Raw genomic sequence first — 19,093 nt, 5'->3', positions numbered from 1 at the left:
ATAAATTAACCAAATAGATCCTCTTGGCAAGAGTCTTTAGAAGATCATTTACTTAACTTCACATCACTTAAATATTTTAAAATAAAATAAAAAAATCTTAGTTCAGAGATCAGAAGCAACTTAGTCACTATCCAATAGTTAGTGTCAGATGAGGAACAGAAGAATACAGACTTCTTGGACTCCAGTCTTGTTCTTTGGTCCACACTTTCAAAATGAAGTTGAGAGAGAATAAAGGTACAGGAATAATGGAGTCAGCATCATCTCCTAACAGGGCCCTGAGCTTATGTACTGATAGAGATTCTAATGTAATCAGGGATCTGAGATTGTTCTCTTTGCAAAGATAGGAACTCTGTATGGATGACATCCACACTTCCCTACTTTCAGCACTTGATTCCCTTAGTGGACTGAAGAGGGGACACAAGCATAAGAAAAGTGGAGAGTTTCTCCAATTTGCTCCTATTTGTTTAAACTTTAATCCTGAAACAAGTTTCAGGTTGCTCTCTGCTAGAAACCATACCACACTTTATATTAGAAATGTTAGAAAAAATTAGAGACTATGTTTTTACACAATATTTCATGTCTTATTATTTGGGGAAAATACATACTGATACAAGTTTCTTATTACGAGCTCTTGTCTGAAAGTTTACTAGTGCCTGCATGTTTCTCTTTGATTACAGCTTTGAATAGGTGGTGAACGGAATTTATATAGTCAACGGCATATCCACAGAATGTCAGCTTTGTGACATAAGGCTCATGTTGATGGTGTGCTAATCCTGACTGGTTTACTCCGGACACAAAGACTATCGATTACTCCAAACGACACGTCATGGTCTTTTTCAATAGTAGTACCTACAGACCCTTTCTGCTGAGTGGTTTCCCTGGTCTGGAAGACTCACATCCAGTGATTTCCATCTTGTTTTGTGCCCTCTACCTGATTGCCCTAATGGGGAACATCACCATCTTGGTGGTTATTCGGGTAGAACAGTCACTTCATGCACCCATGTACCTTTTTCTCTCCATGTTGGCTGCTACAGACCTGGGACTCTGTGCTGCCACCCTGCCCACACTACTCAAGCTTTTCTGGCTTAATGTTCGTGAAATAGACTTTGATGCCTGCCTCATCCAGATGTTCTTCATTCATGTGTTTTCCCTAATGGAGTCAGGCATCCTCCTCACCATGGCTTTTGACCGCTATGTGGCCATCTCCAACCCACTGAGGTACACTACTATTTTGACTGATTCCACCATAGCCAAGATAGGTGTAGGGCTTCTGCTACGGGCTGTGGTTGTCATCTTTCCAGGACCCTTTCTCATTAAGCGACTCAGGTTTTGTAAGGCTAATGTGCTCTCCCACTCCTACTGGGTGGATATCATTAAGCTCTCCTGTTCTGACCACCAAATAAATAGCATCTATGGCCTCATCATCATTCTCATCACCTTTGGAGTAGACTCTGTACTCATTCTCCTCTCTTATGTGAAGATTCTGATCACTGTGCTAAGCATTGCCTCCCAGGAAGAACAATTCAAGGCCCTTAACACTTGTGTCTCCCACATTTGTGCTGTGCTGCTGGTCTATGTCCCTATGATGGGGGTATCCATTATCCATCGCTTTGGGAAACATGTTCCACCCCTGGTGCACATTATTATGGGTTATGTATACCTGCTGATTCCTCCTGTTCTCAACCCTGTTGTATACTGTGTTAAAACCCAGGAGATACGCACCCGTATTCTGGGTAATCTCTTAAGATTATAGCAGAGAGTGCTTTAGGGTCACATATATTTCTAGAATAATCCTTATGAAATCAGCTTCTAACTTGAGCAGAGGAAACATATATCTTGGATAAATATTCTTATGTTCACAATCCCCATGGACATATTTATCTTTCAGTCTTCTGGAAGTTTTTTAATGTACTAACAGTATCTTTTGGCTTTTCATTTCCCTCAAGTAACTCAGTGCAGATAGATGAAAAATAATCATATAAATAAAAGGTGAGTTCTCAGTCATCTATGTTGTCAGAGATCCCTAATATCCATGGAAACCAGCAGATTAGTTGGAAGATGTAGAGTGCAAATCATAAGGCATCCAGTAGAGGCCATGTTTTCATCTGACCCCATGCATTCTGCAATGTAACTTCTGATGATATCTTCCATGAATGTCTCTTCCATGACTTTTTCCAAGATACCTTTGAAATTATATAACTTTCTCAGCTTTCACTTGTGAAAGTTTTATATTTAGATATTACTTTACAATGTATTATCCTACTTTACCATGCACTGACTCAACCACTTTGACATCTAATGATAGGCACACATATAAAGCCTAGAAATCTAGGCCAGAAGTTAAAGAACAGACTGAAAATCTGAAATGAATTTTTGTCATTGCATGCTAGGTACTACCTCTTATCTCATATTTTTATTTGCTAATTAGCATTCTCCTGATTCATGAAATTATGTAACTAAACTTAAGTAAAAATAGGCTATTCACTCAGTATCAATTGGGGAGTGTGCTGCTGAGAAGTTTTTCACAGGGAAGATACATTTATTTGAACAGTACTCACTTTAAATAGTTTTTACCTTCAAAGAGTAAAAACCTTAAACCTTAAACCTTGCCGTTAAAATAACGGCAAGAACGAGAAATAACTCCCTCAGGTGAGTTGCATTTGCAGCATATTCTGGCAAGAATAAGAAGGAGATCCTCATGAGCCAGTACTATAACTTCCCACAGGCTACAGGGGCTTATATATTTCTCATCTCATGAGAAATGCTGATACCTTAATGAGAAATTGCTGATTTCTATAACTTTCCTGTATTTACTGAGGAAAAAAAAACAACAAATAGATTTGTACAACATTATACTTACAAAGATTTCTGGATATGACAGGAAATTCATGGTAATTTTAAATGGTTGTAAGGTAAAGTAAGGTCTTGTAAATTTAACTCATTGTCTCACGTGTGCCTGTAAACAATCTAATGCTAACCCCATACATTCTGTCTAGACACTCTGGAAAGCCAATGGAGATTTTCTGCCATGGTTCTTTTTATTTGTCATTTGTCATTTTCATCTTTTTTATCATTCCAGAACTTTTTATTTTTTGAACTCAATGTCCTTATCTTACCCTGGAAACGCTTTTCTTTTTCTTTCTTATTATTTTTTTTTTTTTACTGTAGAATATGTATCTCTTTCATTAACATGTATCTTTCACTGAGTAACCATACCAATAAGAATCCCAGCATTAATGTGATTTACAAAATATATATCAAAAGAATCAAGAAATAAATATATAGTCCCAAATTATTTGTGACATAATCTACAAATTAGACAAAAAAATCAATGTCATATCTAAACAAGGAATAAATTACATAATCTTAAGGACCATAGGGAAAAGCAGTTGCATTGCTGATTTATCTCTTGGAACTACAGGATATTTGTGATTAGACATGACTCTGTGAGATCAACAGCAAAGGTGAGGCTGAGACCTATATTTGGCACATAGGAACATTCTAAATGAATATCATATTGTTGAACCCTGCCTGGAATGTTTCTTGGTGGAAAATGCAGCATAGTTTTATATTATCTAGTGTTTTCTGACTGATACTTAATAATTTCCCAAATTTGGTGGATGAGATATTCATGGGTTTTAATAGAAGGATTTCATGATAATTTCAGATTGATGAATTAAAATAGGTAACTTACTAGGGTTCCTAAGTGTCTCAGTGAGTTAAGGATGGGACTCTTGCTTATGGCTTAAGTCATAATCTCAGGATTATAAGATCCAGTCTTGCCTCCACTCCATGCTTAGCATGGAGTCTGCTTGAAATTCTCTCCCTTCCCTCTGTCCCATACCCCCTCATACACATATTCTCTCACTCTCAAATAAATATATAAAAAAGAATAAGTAAAGTCTTTAAAACATAAAATTAATAAAATGGGTGATTTATTAAAACATTTTGAATTAAGAGGGTATGTGACTTCAGATTCAAGGAGTACTTAAAGGTACAAATATAATTAACCTGAAAATAAAAATATATATGAAGATAAACTGCACTGTTTTATATCTATAACCACTGAAAAGCATCATAATTATTTGTCTTCATGAAAGGAATAATCTCATCTTACTTGTATTCTCTAACCACTGCAATAAATTGTCACTTGTCTGACTCATCAACATTTAATAAGTCAATTGTTGTTTTTCCCTCAAGTAAACTTATAAAGTAGACTCCTCTTAATTAATAATGTGTATATTTCTTTGGTCTGTTCATATATAATTGACACTAAAAATCATGGCTAGTAATGACAGTTTTATATACTCTGTTCCTAATTAAGGTGGTTTATCCATACACATGAACAATTATCACTTGACCATTAGAAGCTGTGTCTTGGGATTGGGATCATATATAGTAACAGAAATGATCAAAGGAAAGAACATTATTGGAGTTTCCCATGAACTTTAGTTGAAACATGAAAAAATGCTTAACATCATTAGCCATCAGGGAAAGGCAAAACAAAACCACATTGAAATACCACTTTATACCAGTTAGAATGGCAAAAATTGACAAGACAAGAAACAATAAATTTTGGAGAGGATGTGGAGAAAGGGGAACACTCTCACACTGTTGGTGGGAATGCAAGTTGGTATAGCCACTTTGGAGAATGGTGTGGAGATTCCTTAAAAAAAAAAAAAAAAAAGAATAGAGCTACTCTGTGACCAAGTAATTATCCAAATGACCAATTATCCAAATATCCAGCAATTGCCCTACTATATATTTACCCCAAAGATACAGATGTAATGAAAAAAGGGCCACATGGCACCCCAATGTTCATAGCAGCAATGACCACAATAGTCAAAGCACAGAAGAAGCTGAGATGCCCTTCAACAGACAAATGGATAAAGATGTGGTCCATATATACAATGGAATATTATTCAAACATTAAAAAGGATAAATACCCAACTTTTGTACAGCATGGATGGAACTGGAGGGTATTATGCTAAGTGAAACAAGTCAAGCAGAGAAAGACAATTATCATATGGTTTCACTTATTTGTGGAACATAAGGAATAGCATGGAGGACATTGGGAGAAAGAAGGAAAAAATGAATGGGGATGAAATCAGAGGGGGAGAAGAACCAAGAGAGACTATGGACCATGGGAAACAAACTGAGGGTTTCAGAGGGGAGAAGGTGGGAGAATGGGTTAGTCAAGTGGTGGGCATTAAGGAGGACATGTATTGCTTGGAGCACTTGGTGTTATATGTAAACAAGGAATCATGAAACCCTACATCAAAAACGATGTACTGTATGGTGACTAACATAACATAATAATAATTAAAAAAAGAAACTTAGGTAAACCAATAGCATCTCCTTCTCTTATTCTTCTCTATAAATTGCAAAAAGAAATTGGGAATCTGTGCTAAATCATTGTGGGAATAACAAATCGATTGCAGTGCCTGCTCAGGCGGGTCACTTGATAAAGGGAAATAGATCTATGGAAATAAAAGTCTTAAGGATTCCAAATAAAGCCAAAGATATTTATTCCACCATGGAAGACTAAGGAAAGCCAGCACTAGGAATACCTGTTTGAGTTTTTTTTTTAATTTCTTTTCAGTGTTCCAGAATTCATCATTTATCCATCACACCCAGTGCTCCATGCAATACGTGTCCTTAGTAATACCCACCACCAGGATCACCCTACCTTCCACCCCGCTCTCCTCCAAAACCCTCAGTTTGTTTCTCAGAGTCCACAGTCTCTCATGGTTCATCTCCCCCTCCAATTTCTCTCAACTCCCTTCTCCTTGAATTTTATCTTTCAAAAACTAGTTATAAAAATTTCATTACCTGTCTTTGTTGCTGTACTCACTAGCCCTGGACCTTTCTATTGCTAAGGAAACTAAATATAATATGATGACTAGCACAATATAAAAATTAATAAAAAAGAAACAAAATAACCTCATAAAGGGCAGAATATGTGTATAAACTTTTAAAAGATGATGCTGATGCCCTATGAAGAATGATAACTTCTGCTTCAAGTCCTAATATGCTCTTATGTCAAGATAAGATTTTTTCCACTGTTAAGAAAGAAAGAAAAAGTAGATATACAAAGACACTGATAAAACAAGAAAGGTAATATTAAATTCTCTGACAACACAGAGTATCAGGAAACAAAGATACATGGGTTTAATATATTTCATGAAAATTAATAGATAAATGCTCATCTTGCAAGTGGTTGGGATTAAAAATTGAAGGGAATAGATGGAAATGATTTCTAACACACTCTGCTCCAAAATATTCATATTTAAAGGGAATTTGTAAAGAACACATTAAGTCAAGCTGTATGGTCTAGTAGACATGAACTGCCTCCTTTAGGACCTTCTCGTGATGCTCTGTGGCCTTTATATCTGCTATTTACTCTTTTATTGGCAACTATGATGCTAACATACCTAGAATACAAAAATCAGTATGTGTTTAAGTCATTTTGTTGATGTTATTATTGTTTTGGGACATGTCTACATCACAGTAGAACTGACTTTTGTGGGGAAAACTATATGGAGGACTCCTTGGCGGATCTGTTTGGTCTTCACACTATAGATGATTGGATTGAGCACAGGTGGGACCAATAAGTAGATATGAGCCATGAAGATATGGATAAGTGGGGAAGAGTGTTTGGCAAAACGATGGACGATAGAGAGCCCAATCATAGGCACATATAAGATGAGTACAGCACAGATGTGGGATGCACATGTGTTAAGAGCCTTAAGCCTCCCCTCACGTGATGCAATTCTTAATATTGACTGAAGAATGTACATATAAGACACAAAAATACCCAGAGAGTCCATGCCCCACAGCACAGTGATCAAAACCAATCCATATATAACATTAAACTTGGTGTCAGCACAGGCAAGGCGAATCATGTCCTGGTGTAGACAATAGGAATGAGAAAGGGTGTGGGAGTGGCAGAAAGGAAAGAAGGCCAGCCGGGCCAGAAGTGGAATCATGGCAAAGGCACTCCTAAGCAGAGCTGCAATTCCAATTTTAGCAATAAGTCTTGGTGTGAGAATGGTAGCATATCGTAGAGGGTGGCAGATAGCCACATAGCGGTCAAAGGCCATGGCCAAGAGTACAGATGATTCTGTGAAGGAGAAAGTGTGAATAAGAAACATTTGGACCACACAGATATTGAACTGGATTTCCCTGGAAATGGACCACAACACCCTGAAGAGTGATATCATTGTGGGCATGGACATGCCCATGTCAGTGAGGGAGAGCATGGCCAGGAAGTAGTACATGGGCTCGTGGAGCCTGGGGTCCGTCCGAACAATATGCAGGATGGTGCAGTTGCCCATTATTCCAACAAGGTAGAGGACACAGAATGGGATGGATATCCAGTGGTGAAATTCCTCATAGCCGGGGATACCTGTGAGATAGAATGTGGAGGACAGGGTATTACTGGAGTTTATGTTTGCCATGGAGCTCGCTGTTAAATCACCACCCAGTTTCAGGATCCCACTCCAGTGGGGAGGGCAATGATGAGATCAGCATCTGAGCCTGGAAAGCAAAACAAAACAGTGAAACTTCAGCACTTTCTGTAAATACTCTTCCATTCATCTCCACATTTTTGCTCTGTCTTTTTTCATTGCATTGCTGGGAATGGCAAGTTAAGTAAAACATTTACTTTATTACCACAAGGACTTTTCTTCCTGCCTCTCAAATGAAGACCCTTTGACATCCTGTCTACATACAGACGATCTTCTTCTAAGGACACTCCTAAGGCACCAAACACACATTAAATGTTTCTAGCTAACATCTTTCATTTATAATTTTCTTCCAGAATTTTCTTGGCAAGGGGTACGGATCTTAACATTTGTCTTTTTTTTTTTTTTTTAATGACTCCTTCAGTGATTTACATATGATGCCTTATTCTGCCTAAACAACACAGCTTTTTCAATAAGTACTAGAACACCATGTGAGGTATCTTTATAGGATTCAAGCAAGTATGGGTCAGCAGTACTTATTAACATAAGCAGAGATCTTACTAACATATATCTTTCATTGTGTAATTAAAGCTAGAGGCCTGGTGCTGGACTAGCATTGCTAGGAGCTAAATATAAGGTGAAATAGAGTTATTTAAAACAATTTTTTTTCATTTATTTATTTTCAGCATAACAGTATCATTATTTTTTCACCACACCCAGTGCTCCATGCAATCCGTGCCCTCTATAATACCCACCACCTGGTACCCCGACCTCCCATTTTGAATTTAAAAATTATAATAATGAAATATGAAATTTTATATGTAATGTTCTTACTGTAAGAAAATATACGATTTAAACAAAACATAACTGTCTGACTCTGACTTTAAAAATTCAAAACCTTCTTTCTCTTAAGTTTCAGATCTGATCAGTCATTTAGAGACTGATACCTTTCACACACACACACACACACACACACACACACACACACAAAATAGGTACTATAAGGAAAGATAGAGTAGAAACCCATGCTTCAAAGCAAAAACAAGGGAAAATAGGATAACAAAAATTATAATGTTCAAAAAAACCATCTAAACTTGATATTAAATCTTTCCTACTCAGAACAAAAGAGAAAATATATTTTCTCCCAAAAGATTCCAGTATTTCTTCTGTGGTCCAGAAAAACATCTCTGAAGTAAGGAAAGAAAACGCGTCTCAAAATCTCACTTGCCCATCACTTGCCAAGAATTCCTGCTCACCAAAATGCTGTTTTGAGAATTTACAATCCAGGAGACAGGGTATTTCCCATTTCAAATGGATAAATTGGCCTTTTTCTGTTTTGTAAAGTCTACTTTGTTCCTTGGGAACTTAAAATCTCTTTCAATCTTCTCTAGCTCCACACAGATAAAACCTGAATTCAGCAGTTTTTACTGGAATGATTACTAATCATAATTTTCTAAAAAATGGAAGAACCATTATCAAGAAATCAAATGCCAGAGATAAATTCAGTCTCTGACTACTCCCATGACATTCAAACCTGTCACATATTGTAAGACCTGTTGCCTATGGTCCTCCTATATATTTCAATCTGTGTGGCTAATGACCACCCCCAATTCTTGCTTCTCTTACCCTGGGATTGTCTCCCTTACCTTCTTTTCTGTCATTCTATACTTCCACTGGTTACCTTCAATGCTCAGATTTTCCAATATTACTCCTTTTTAACGTTAATTATTTTCCAAATCTCATCCTTAATCCAAATGTAGAAATATGCCTTCTTTTTAACTCGCTGCTTAGTTAGTTCAGACCATTTCTCCAATTTTATTGTGGCTCTCTCCCTTTGCCATGAAGAGGTGAACTTGAAGTTTAATTTAAAATTGGAAGATACCTAAGCTTGAGGCCAGTCTGAAGCAGCTTTATCATCTCTATGACTTTCTATTGAGTTTTTAGGAAACAACTGTCCACCATTCCCCTCATTCAGATTCTCCCTCTGCTTCCACAAACCTATCCACGTCGGGAATATTCTGGTTCCAAGGCTTCCTCACTTTTTAAGTGGGACAAATTGCTGATTTTCCCCTGTAGCAAAGTAGCCTCATCTGTGAACTGTAGATAAAAACAATTTGACAGAATTTTGCTTCAGAATAAAGGAGATCCTGTGGCTGAAATACTTAGCCTAGAGCCTTACATATAATGAACATAAAATAATGGTGATAATGATGAAGACAACAATGACAACAACAATATTTCTTTGAAGTGTAATGGAAGGAAGTAAGAGATGAAGAGACTCTGGAGTATCCTTCCAGAGAGGAAACCCCTGAGTGGGCATCTCACAAAAGTGACCTAGGTCAGCTGAGTGAAGTGAAAGATATCAGATTCATCTCTGTGCCATCTAGTGAAAAATTCAGTATTGCCATAGGTACAAACTGCTTCATGCTCTTTTACTCTACCCCCAAATTCTTCTGGTAATTTTGATAGCTTTACTTATATACTTTTCATTCTATTCATTGCCAATTTGAGGAAAAAAAAGATACATTTCAGGATAAAATGGGAAGTCTCTTGAAGAAAAGCAATGAGATTTGGGACTACCATGAGCTTGGAATCTGAGCAGCCATGTTAGTATTCTGAAGTAGCCACAACAACAAATATTCACCATATTCCATGTATTCACTACGATCTGCCTTGCCTATTATCCCACAACTCCTTGTATTTTGACATGGCTTCATTTTGACTGCCCAACTCCTACTACTTCTGATCCTGTAATGTAAACTTCATTCACATGGCCTTGTGATGTCTTCTACCATTCCTCAGAAGAGGAGGATGGTGTTTGAGGACTTAGTTTATATACTCAAAGACTGAAAGGAGTTATAATTTGGGGTTTACATTTGTGAGTCACAATTAATGTCATATCAAAAGCACTGATATTTGGGATTCTTGGAGTCTTTGAAGGTGATCTGATACAATCTCAATCACTCTGGAATCTCCATTCTGTCATGTCAGAAAAATAAATTGTCACCCCCATGTAAACATCACATCCTGCCCAGGGACATAGACACCACCTACCATAAAGATCTAGGGGATCTCAAGCAATTCCAATCTGAAAAGTCTGGCTGAGGCTGGCCTGAATGCTATAAGAATGAGAATGAACAATGAAGGTATTTTGGTGAAAATTATGTCCTGTGATGAACTGAGAACCTCTTCCTTCCAGAACAGTCTCCTGGTTCTCCTCCTCACACTCTGGGTGTCCACTCTCCTCTCTTTTGTCTCTCAGGTCCCCCTCTGTGTTTCCCTCTTACCTCCTGCTTTCATTGTCGCCAAGCCTCACATACCTGGCAGAATAGTACCTCTTGTCATTAGAGACCATTCCAATTCTCAGAGCAAGAAGGATCAGATAAGTCTTCCTCCAGTCCTTTGAGACAGGAAACCCCAGGATAAATGCAGCACAATGTGTGTAACCCTGTCAGTGCTGCCAGTTCAGTGTGGTTTCTCCCCAGCACTCAGGCTGCAGCAGGGGATGACAGTTTGGGAATACAGGGGCAAGAATCCTATTGAGATTCTTTAAGGCTTTCTGCTTCAATGTCTGGAACAAACGAGGTAGTGCAACACGAGATGAAATATTAGTTTGTATCCAGAATACGATGGGTCAGTAAAGGTGTTTGGTTACAATATAGCCAATGAGAGGACCTTGTTAAATACTGGAACAGGGTATGGACCTAGAGTGTGTGCCATAAGAGCTAGAAGTGACATTAGTTCAGTATTATTATTATACACTGCATAAAAATGAGATTCCGTTATGTGATCTGCTTCCCTCAAAATCACACAACAGTGGGTATATGGAAATGTTTGTTCCTTTCACTCAATTTTTCTGTGAACCTAAAACCACTATAAAAAATAAAATCTTTATTTAAAACCACATATAAAACAATGAAACCAATATTATCACTTAGATCTGATTGCCTGGTGGTATTTTCTTCACTGTGCCACTGAATTCTTCCTAATGACACAGATAAAAGTGTTTTTATGTCTAAAGGAGAAGCTTTTACTTAACTTTTAAAACTCTCTCTTTGTCAACAATACTGACTCCTGAATCTCTATTTGGGATTGAGAAACAACAGGGTGGCATGTGCATTACTGAATAATCAGAAATCTATAATTAGATGGATGTTGCAATTGTAATGTCAGCCCTGTTTGGTACAGAAACTACTTCTAAAAATGTGGTCTTCTATGAATTTCTCCAACTCTGGTGTTGATTTTGGCAATATTGGTGTAATTATAATGGCTAGCATCTCCCAGCAAATAAAAATCTACGACCATATTGATTCCCAGGGGTTTCTACCAGACATTTAAAGAAGAGTTAATACCTATTATCCTCATAGTGTTTCAAAATATAGAAATGGAAGGAAAACTTCCAAGCTCATTCTTGAATGCTAGCATTACCTTGATTCCAAAATCAAGGTCCAATAAAAAGGAGACTTACAGGCCAAAATCACAGATGAACATACATGCAAAAATTATAAAAAAGCAAAAGTAAAAACAAAAAAACCTAGAAAATCAAATTCAAGAGTTCTTGAGAAAGTACTTGAGAATTTAAGAATTATTCACCATAATCTAGTCGGATTTATCACTGGCTAAAGAGGTAGTTCAACATTAACAAATAAAACATCATGATACACTACATTAATAAGAAAAAAGAACCATAGGATCCTGTCAATAGATGAGGAAGAAGCATTCAACAAAATACAGCATCCTTTCTTGATATGTAGAAGAATGAAACTCGACCATTCTCTTACACCATACACAAAGATAAACTCAAAATGGAGAAAAGACCTCAATGTGAGACAGGAATCCATCAGAATCCTAGAGGAGAACATAAGCAATAATCTCTTTGATATCTGCCACAGCAACTTCTTTCAAGATATGTCTCCAAAGGCAAAGGAAACAAAAGTGAAGATGAACTTTTGGGACTTCATCAAAATCAAAAGCTTCTGCACAGCAAAGGAAACAGTCAACAAAACAAAGAGGCAACCCAGGGAATGGGAGAAGATATTTGCAAATGACAGTAGAGACAAAAGGTTGATATCCAGGATCTATAAAGAACTCCTCAAACTCAACACACAAAACAGACAATCATATTTAAAAAATGGGCAGAAGATATGAACAGACACTTCTCCAATGAAGACATACAAATAGCTATCAGACACATAAAAAAAATGTTCATCATCACTAGCCATCAGGGAGATTCAAATTAAAACCACACTGAGATACCACCTTACACCAGTTAGAATGGCCAAAATTAGCAAGACAGGAAACAACATGTGTTAGAGAGGATGTGGAGAAAGGGGAACCCTCTTACACTGTTGGTGGGAATGCAAGTTGGTGCAGCCACTTTTGAGAACAGTGTGGAGATTCCTCAAGAAATTAAAACTAGAGCTTCCCTATGACCCTGTAATTGCACTCCTGGGTATTTACCCCAAAGATACAGATGTAGTGAAAAGAAGGGCCATCTGTACCCAATGTTTATAGCAGCAATAGCCACGGTCGCCAAACTGTGGAAAGAACCAAGAAGTCCTTCAACGGACAAATGGATAAGGAAGATGTGATCCATATACACTATGGAGGATTATGCCTCCATCAGAAAGGATGAATACCCAACTTTTGTAGCAACATCAACGGGACTGAAAGAGATTATGCTGAGTGAAATAAGTCAAGCAGAGAGAGGCAATTATCATATGGTTTCACTTATTTGTGGAGCATAACAAATAGCATGGAGGACAAGGGGAGATGGAGAGGAGAAGGGAGTTGCGTGAAATTGGAAGGGGAGGTGAACAATGAGAGACTATGGACTCTGAAAAACTATCTGAAGGTTTTGAAGGGGTTGGAGGTCGGAGGTTGGGGGAACCAGGTGGTGGATATTAGAGAGGGCACGGATTGCATGGAGCACTGGGTGTGGTGCAAAAACAATGAATACTGTTACACTGAAAAGAAATAATTAAAAAAAAAAAACAAAAAAGTCGGGATGGATGGAACATACCTGAACATCATGCCATGTTTGAAGGACCCACAGCTAATATTATCCTCAGTGAGGAAAAACTGAGAGCCTTTCCCCTATTGTCAGGAACAAGACAAGGATTTCCACTCTCACAATTACCATTTAACATAGTATTGGAAATCCTAGGCTCAGAAATCAGAAAACAAAAGGAAATAAAATTCATCTAAATTGGGAAAGAAGCTTCAATCTTTCACTATTTGCAGACAACATGCTATTCTATGTAGAAAACCTGAAAGCTCCACCACAAAAATTCTAGAACTTCTCCCAGAATTTAGCAACATTGGAGGATATAAAATCAACGTGCAGAAATACCTATACAACAATTACTAAGCAGCAGGAAAAGAAATCGATTCCATTTGCAATGCACCAAAAACAGTAAGATACCTACAAATAAACCTTACCTAAAGCAGCAAAAAATCTGTACACTGAAGACCATAGAACACTTATGAAAGTAAATGAGGAGGCACAAATAAGTAGAAAAACATTCCATGCTCATAGATTGGTAGAAAAAACATTGCCAAAATGTCTATGCTGCCCAAAGTAATCTACACATTCAGTGTAGTCTTTATCAAAATCACACCAGCATTTTTCACAGAGCTGGAATAAACAATCCTAAAATTTGTGTGGAATGCCAAAAGACCCCAAATACCCAAAGCATTTCTGAAAGAAGAAAACAAAAATAGAGGCATCATGATTCCAGATTTCAAGCTATGTCACAAAGCTGTAATCATCAAGACAGTATAGTAATGGCACAAAAACAGACACTTAGATCAATGGAACATAATTGAGAACCCAGAATGGTCCCACAACTCTAGAGTCAACTAATATTTGACAAAGCAAGAAAGAATGTCCAATGGAAAAAAGACAGTCTTTTCATCAAATGGAGTTGGGAAACTAGGCAGCAACTGCAGAGCAATGAAACTGGACCACTTTCTTACACCATATACAAAAATAAATTCAAAATGTATGAAAGGCATGAATTGATAGTTTTCCAAAGAAGACATCCAAGTGGCTAACCAACACGTGAAAAAATGCTTGACATCACTCATCATCAGGTAAATACAAATTAAAAGCACTATGAGGTACCACCTTACATCTTTCAGAATAGCTAAAATTAAAAAATACAATAAACAACAAGTATTGGTGAGGATACAGAGAAAAGGGAACGCTCTTGCACTGCTGGTAGGAATGCAAACCAGTGCAGCCATTCTGGAGAAGAGTTTGGAGGTTCTTCAAAAAGTTAAAAATAGCACAATCCTACTATCCAGGAATTGCTCTAGTAAGCATTTACCCAAAGGATACAATAAAGTGCTATATATACGCTGATGTTTGCAGCAGCATTATCAACAACAGCCAGCTATGGAGAAAGCCCAAATGTCCATCAACTGATGAATGGATAATGAAGATGTGGTATATGTGCATGTGTGTGTGTGTGTGTATGATATATAATATATATATTGGAATATTATTCAGTCATCAAAAAGAATGAAATCTTGCCATTTGCAACAACATGGATGGAGGTAGTGTATTATGCTAAGTGAAATAAGTCAGTCAGAGAAAGACAAATACCATATGATCTCACTCGTGTGGAATTTAGGAAAGAAAACAGATAACATATGGGAAGGGGGGAAAGAAATAAAAGGAGAGAAGGAAACAAGACATAATAGACTCCTAATGATAGTGAACAAACAGGGTTGATAGATGGAGGTGGGTAGGAGGATGGGCTAATTAGGTGATGGGTATTAAGGAGGGCATTTGTTGTGAGGAGCACTGAGTATTATATGTAAGTGATGAATCCCCAAATTCTACTCCTGAAACCAGTATTGCACTGTATGTTAACTAAGTGAAATTTAAGAGAAAGAAAGAAAAAAAAGAGAGAAAGAAAGAACAAACAAAATAAAGAAAAAAGAAAGAAAGAAAATTGAAAACAAACAAACAAACAAACAAAAACATCTGACAACTTTATCGTGTTCACTGAACTCGGGTGTTTTCTATTGCACATATGTCACAGTGACTCAGTAATCTTCAGTCACTGCTGCATTTACTACTTTCAATTGAGAACTGGCTTTTTAAGAAACTGATGCCCTCAGTATAAGTAATAGTCTTCCTACAGAAAAAGTACTCAATTACTAAAGAAATTTATCATTCACTGATAGACTATGAAAATGTGAGATTATTTATACTGTAACAATAGGAAAACGCTCACAGTTCCATCTCCAAACATATTGAGGAATTGCCAGACAAATGATTTAAACTTACTGCCTTTACTGGCACTGGATGCTTCATAATTCTCCTTACACTTTAGTTTCTTTAACTTAAATCAGTTTGGTATCATGTAAGTTTGATATAATCAAGGATTCCCAAATTAAAGTGTTTTTAATAGTCATTGCATCCATACTCTTTTTCTGTATGGTCTATATATATTCCTCAGATACACAGTGGAAAAAATAAGGAATTAATTTTGTTTTCCACTGCCAACATTTTTGACAACCTTAAGTCATAAGTTCAATTTTGAATGATTCACTATCATGAGGAAAATGTGATGGGCAAATATTCACATTTAGAGCTATGGGTAGAGTACTATCTAGGTTCACAAGCCTGAGAGTGGATATAAAAATGAAAGGCAAAATGGTTTCTGTGACAAGGGCATGCTCATTCTATTTCCCAAATCTACTCTGCTTTCTGTCCTGACCATAATGAACTGCATGAATAGCTCCTTTCAATCTCTGGCTTCTGGTTTGACTTAGTCAGTGATGGAAGCTGAAAACAGGAATACAGAAGAACATACAGTTGAGGTGTTAACTCTTCTGGAAGCCCACCAACCCCTCACAATGGTTGCCTCTTTCTACAGAAAGAGGGAGTGGATGTCAAGTGTCCTTCTCCACACGATGCCTTTTCTAAATTTGGGTAAATTCTTTTTCCTTTGCCTCAATAGGACTAGTGATGGTAACAAACTTCTCATCCAGAATACTATAAATACAAATATAGATATAGATATAGTTATAAATATAAACCTTCCTCATGTTCCTAAATCTTGCCAACATATTTTCAATGAATCCTGACCCTTTTATCAAATTCTTGAAATTATCCAGTTTGAGTGTGGTGTCTGTTTCCTAACAAATTCTTAATTAATCTGAAAGAGAAATATCTATTTCACATGCGTGTATACATCTCTATCCCTTACCATCTCTGCGTGGATCACCAGGACTATCACTATCTGGATTTTATTAAGTGTTGAATTTTTAACATGTCATTTTTCTTCATTGTTTTCTTACAAGAAATCTGATGTCCATTTTTTGATTAATCAGGCGTAATTCTTTTTTCAAAATTGGGGGTTACCTCAGAGAAGTGTAAGAAAGAAAACTTCAGATTAATCACTGCATATTTAGTTTTCCTAAATACATCAGTTACAAAAGTGGGCACTGAGAGAAGATAAGACACACAGCAGACAGCAGATGCAAGAAAATACCAGCATTCAGAGTTTCATTATCTTTATGGTACTAGAGTGAAAAATAATTAGTTTAGATTCTCTTTGAATGCTCTTTCATTACTTCAGATGCATTTCCATTGTCCCATTAGAGTGTACACTTTAAGCTTCAATTTGGAAATTTGTTTTCTCTTCTTTCCTAGGGAATTAGATGAGACAGCAAGAGTCTTGGGAAATTTTGGCATCTCTCTTTCTCTATTTTGCTTAAAGTTCTGAAGACATTTTTCCTCATATGAGTGTACACTGACCAGGGGGGTTTGATACATTTATACTCAGCATGAATATACAGCCCCGTGAGTGTGAAGTGTTGATTGGTCTTGTGAAATCTAACCCAATGCATTCATTGCCCAAGTTTTTTTTCTGACATTCATTCCAACAGAAGTAAAGCAGACAAAGAAATTATTTATTCTATATCTAAACTGAAACATCCATTTTATTATGATTTGGCTCAAAATCTGAAGAATGAGGTCTACTTTGTTTCATTTGAAAGAAAATGTTCCTAGTTACCAGTGCCCAGTTTACTACATATTACCTCTGTTACCTTTGCAATATTAAATTCTGTATGTCTTAGTTTTAACATGGGAGATTGGGCTTCTCTCCAAACCTGAACAAAAAGTATCTCCACAAATGTTTTGGTTGAAATGAATTTCCTCTTATTAAACCTCTTTGTATCAGGATTTTGAGATGCTTTAAAGCTGGGAAGTAATGAAAGACACAATTACAATATTTTTCTTATAGAGATATGTAGAATTTATTAACTATCATGCACTTACTATATACCAAATATGTTCAAAAAATTCTAAGCTGGTTTTCTTCAGAATGAAGGTTATGGATACAATGGTCAGAATAATAGAGGATCTTATCCCTTCTAATTGTGAGCAAGTCCAACCCTTTTGGGCGCTAATATCCTTAGGAAGCCTTGGCGAATCTGCTTTGTCTTGATGCTATAAATGACTGGGTTAAGTACTGGTGGAACTAACAGGTAAATATTGGCCATGGTTATGTGGACAATGGGAGAGGAGTGTTTTGCAAAGCGATGCACTAAGGATAGCCCTATCATGGGCACATACAGAATGAGCACAGCACAAATGTGGGAAGCACACGTATTGAGGGCTTTGAGCTTCCCTCTCTGGGATGCAATGCCTAGCACAGAATGGAGGATGAAAGCATAAGATAACAAGATCCCTAGAGAATCTACACCCCAATAAAATGCAACAACAAACAAGCCATATAAAATGTTGAAAGAGATGTCAGCACAGGCCAACTGGATGACTTCTTGATGTAAGCAGAAAGAGTGGGAGAGAACATGGGAGTGACAGAAGGGAAATGTGGGAATACGAACAAGAATAACAGGGAGGACAGTGGAGCATCTGATTATAATGAAGACCCCTATATAGATAATGCGTTGTGGAGTGAGTTTGCTGCAGTACCTCAAAGGATCACAAATGGCAACATACCGGTCAAAAGCCATGGCTAGAAGCACAGCTGACTCCATCAGAGAAAATGTATGAATAAAATACATCTGTGCCACACAAGCATTCACCTCAATCTCCCTAGCATCAAACCATAAGATTTTTAATACTGTGGGCAAGGTGGAGAATGACATGCCCATGTCAGTGAGGGACAGCATGGCCAGGAAATAGTACATGGGCTCGTGGAGACTCTCGTCTGTGTGGATGATGTGAAGGATTGTACAGTTGCCCACTATCCCAATCAGGTAGCACACACAAAAAGGGATGGAAATAAAGTGATTAACATTCTCATAGCCAGGAATCCCAGTGAGGTAGAATGAAACAAACTGTTTAGTACTGGAGTTAGAACCGGTTAAAAGGGTGTCCCAAGTAGCCATTTTCCTACCATAAGAATGTGGTCTCCTAGAAGGAAGAGAAACACACAACATTAAGAAGATAGCAAGTTATGTTTCTACATTAGTTTTTTTTTCCTCTTATTCTTTGTAGAGGCAGTATCTGTACAGTTTGTAAAATGATTTTTAAAATTATCCAAAGACACCATCATCTTTTAATATATTACTTTTTAATTCTTTACGTGTATTATGGTTATGTAGTTTTCTGTCAACCTTTTATTTCCATTGATTCTGGA

The 19,093-nt window shown here is 37.1% G+C and overlaps 3 protein-coding genes across 3 annotated transcripts; 1 reads left to right on the top strand and 2 right to left on the bottom strand.

Annotated features, from left to right (window-relative positions):
• The first annotated feature begins 826 nt into the window (after positions 1-826).
• Positions 827-1,753, top strand: LOC101675871 (olfactory receptor 51G2-like). Its single transcript, XM_004768257.2, has one exon. It carries the CDS (start codon positions 827-829, stop codon positions 1,751-1,753), a length of 927 nt encoding a protein of 308 aa, XP_004768314.2.
• Positions 1,754-6,500: 4,747 nt separating this feature from the next.
• LOC101676163 (olfactory receptor 51L1-like) lies at positions 6,501-7,460 on the bottom strand. The gene has a single exon (XM_004768258.1). The coding sequence runs from the start codon at positions 7,458-7,460 to the stop codon at positions 6,501-6,503; it is 960 nt and encodes a 319-aa protein (XP_004768315.1).
• Positions 7,461-17,861: 10,401 nt separating this feature from the next.
• LOC101676466 (olfactory receptor 51G1-like) lies at positions 17,862-18,842 on the bottom strand. The gene has a single exon (XM_004768259.1). It carries the CDS (start codon positions 18,840-18,842, stop codon positions 17,862-17,864), a length of 981 nt encoding a protein of 326 aa, XP_004768316.1.
• Positions 18,843-19,093: the final 251 nt, after the last annotated feature.

Source organism: Mustela putorius, unplaced genomic scaffold, assembly GCF_011764305.1.
Source record: "Mustela putorius furo isolate JIRA1106 unplaced genomic scaffold, ASM1176430v1.1 tig00003987_pilon_pilon_pilon, whole genome shotgun sequence".
Taxonomy (NCBI): Eukaryota; Metazoa; Chordata; class Mammalia; order Carnivora; family Mustelidae; genus Mustela; species Mustela putorius.
This window is presented reverse-complemented; position numbering and strand designations above follow the sequence as displayed.

What these genes read in the sequence shown, in the direction of transcription:
- LOC101676163 (XM_004768258.1), bottom strand. Translation starts at nt 7,460, where the DNA reads ATGGCAAACATAAACTCCAGTAATACCCTGTCCTCCACATTCTATCTC.
- LOC101676466 (XM_004768259.1), bottom strand. Translation starts at nt 18,842, where the DNA reads ATGGCTACTTGGGACACCCTTTTAACCGGTTCTAACTCCAGTACTAAA.
- LOC101675871 (XM_004768257.2), top strand. Translation starts at nt 827, where the DNA reads ATGGTCTTTTTCAATAGTAGTACCTACAGACCCTTTCTGCTGAGTGGT.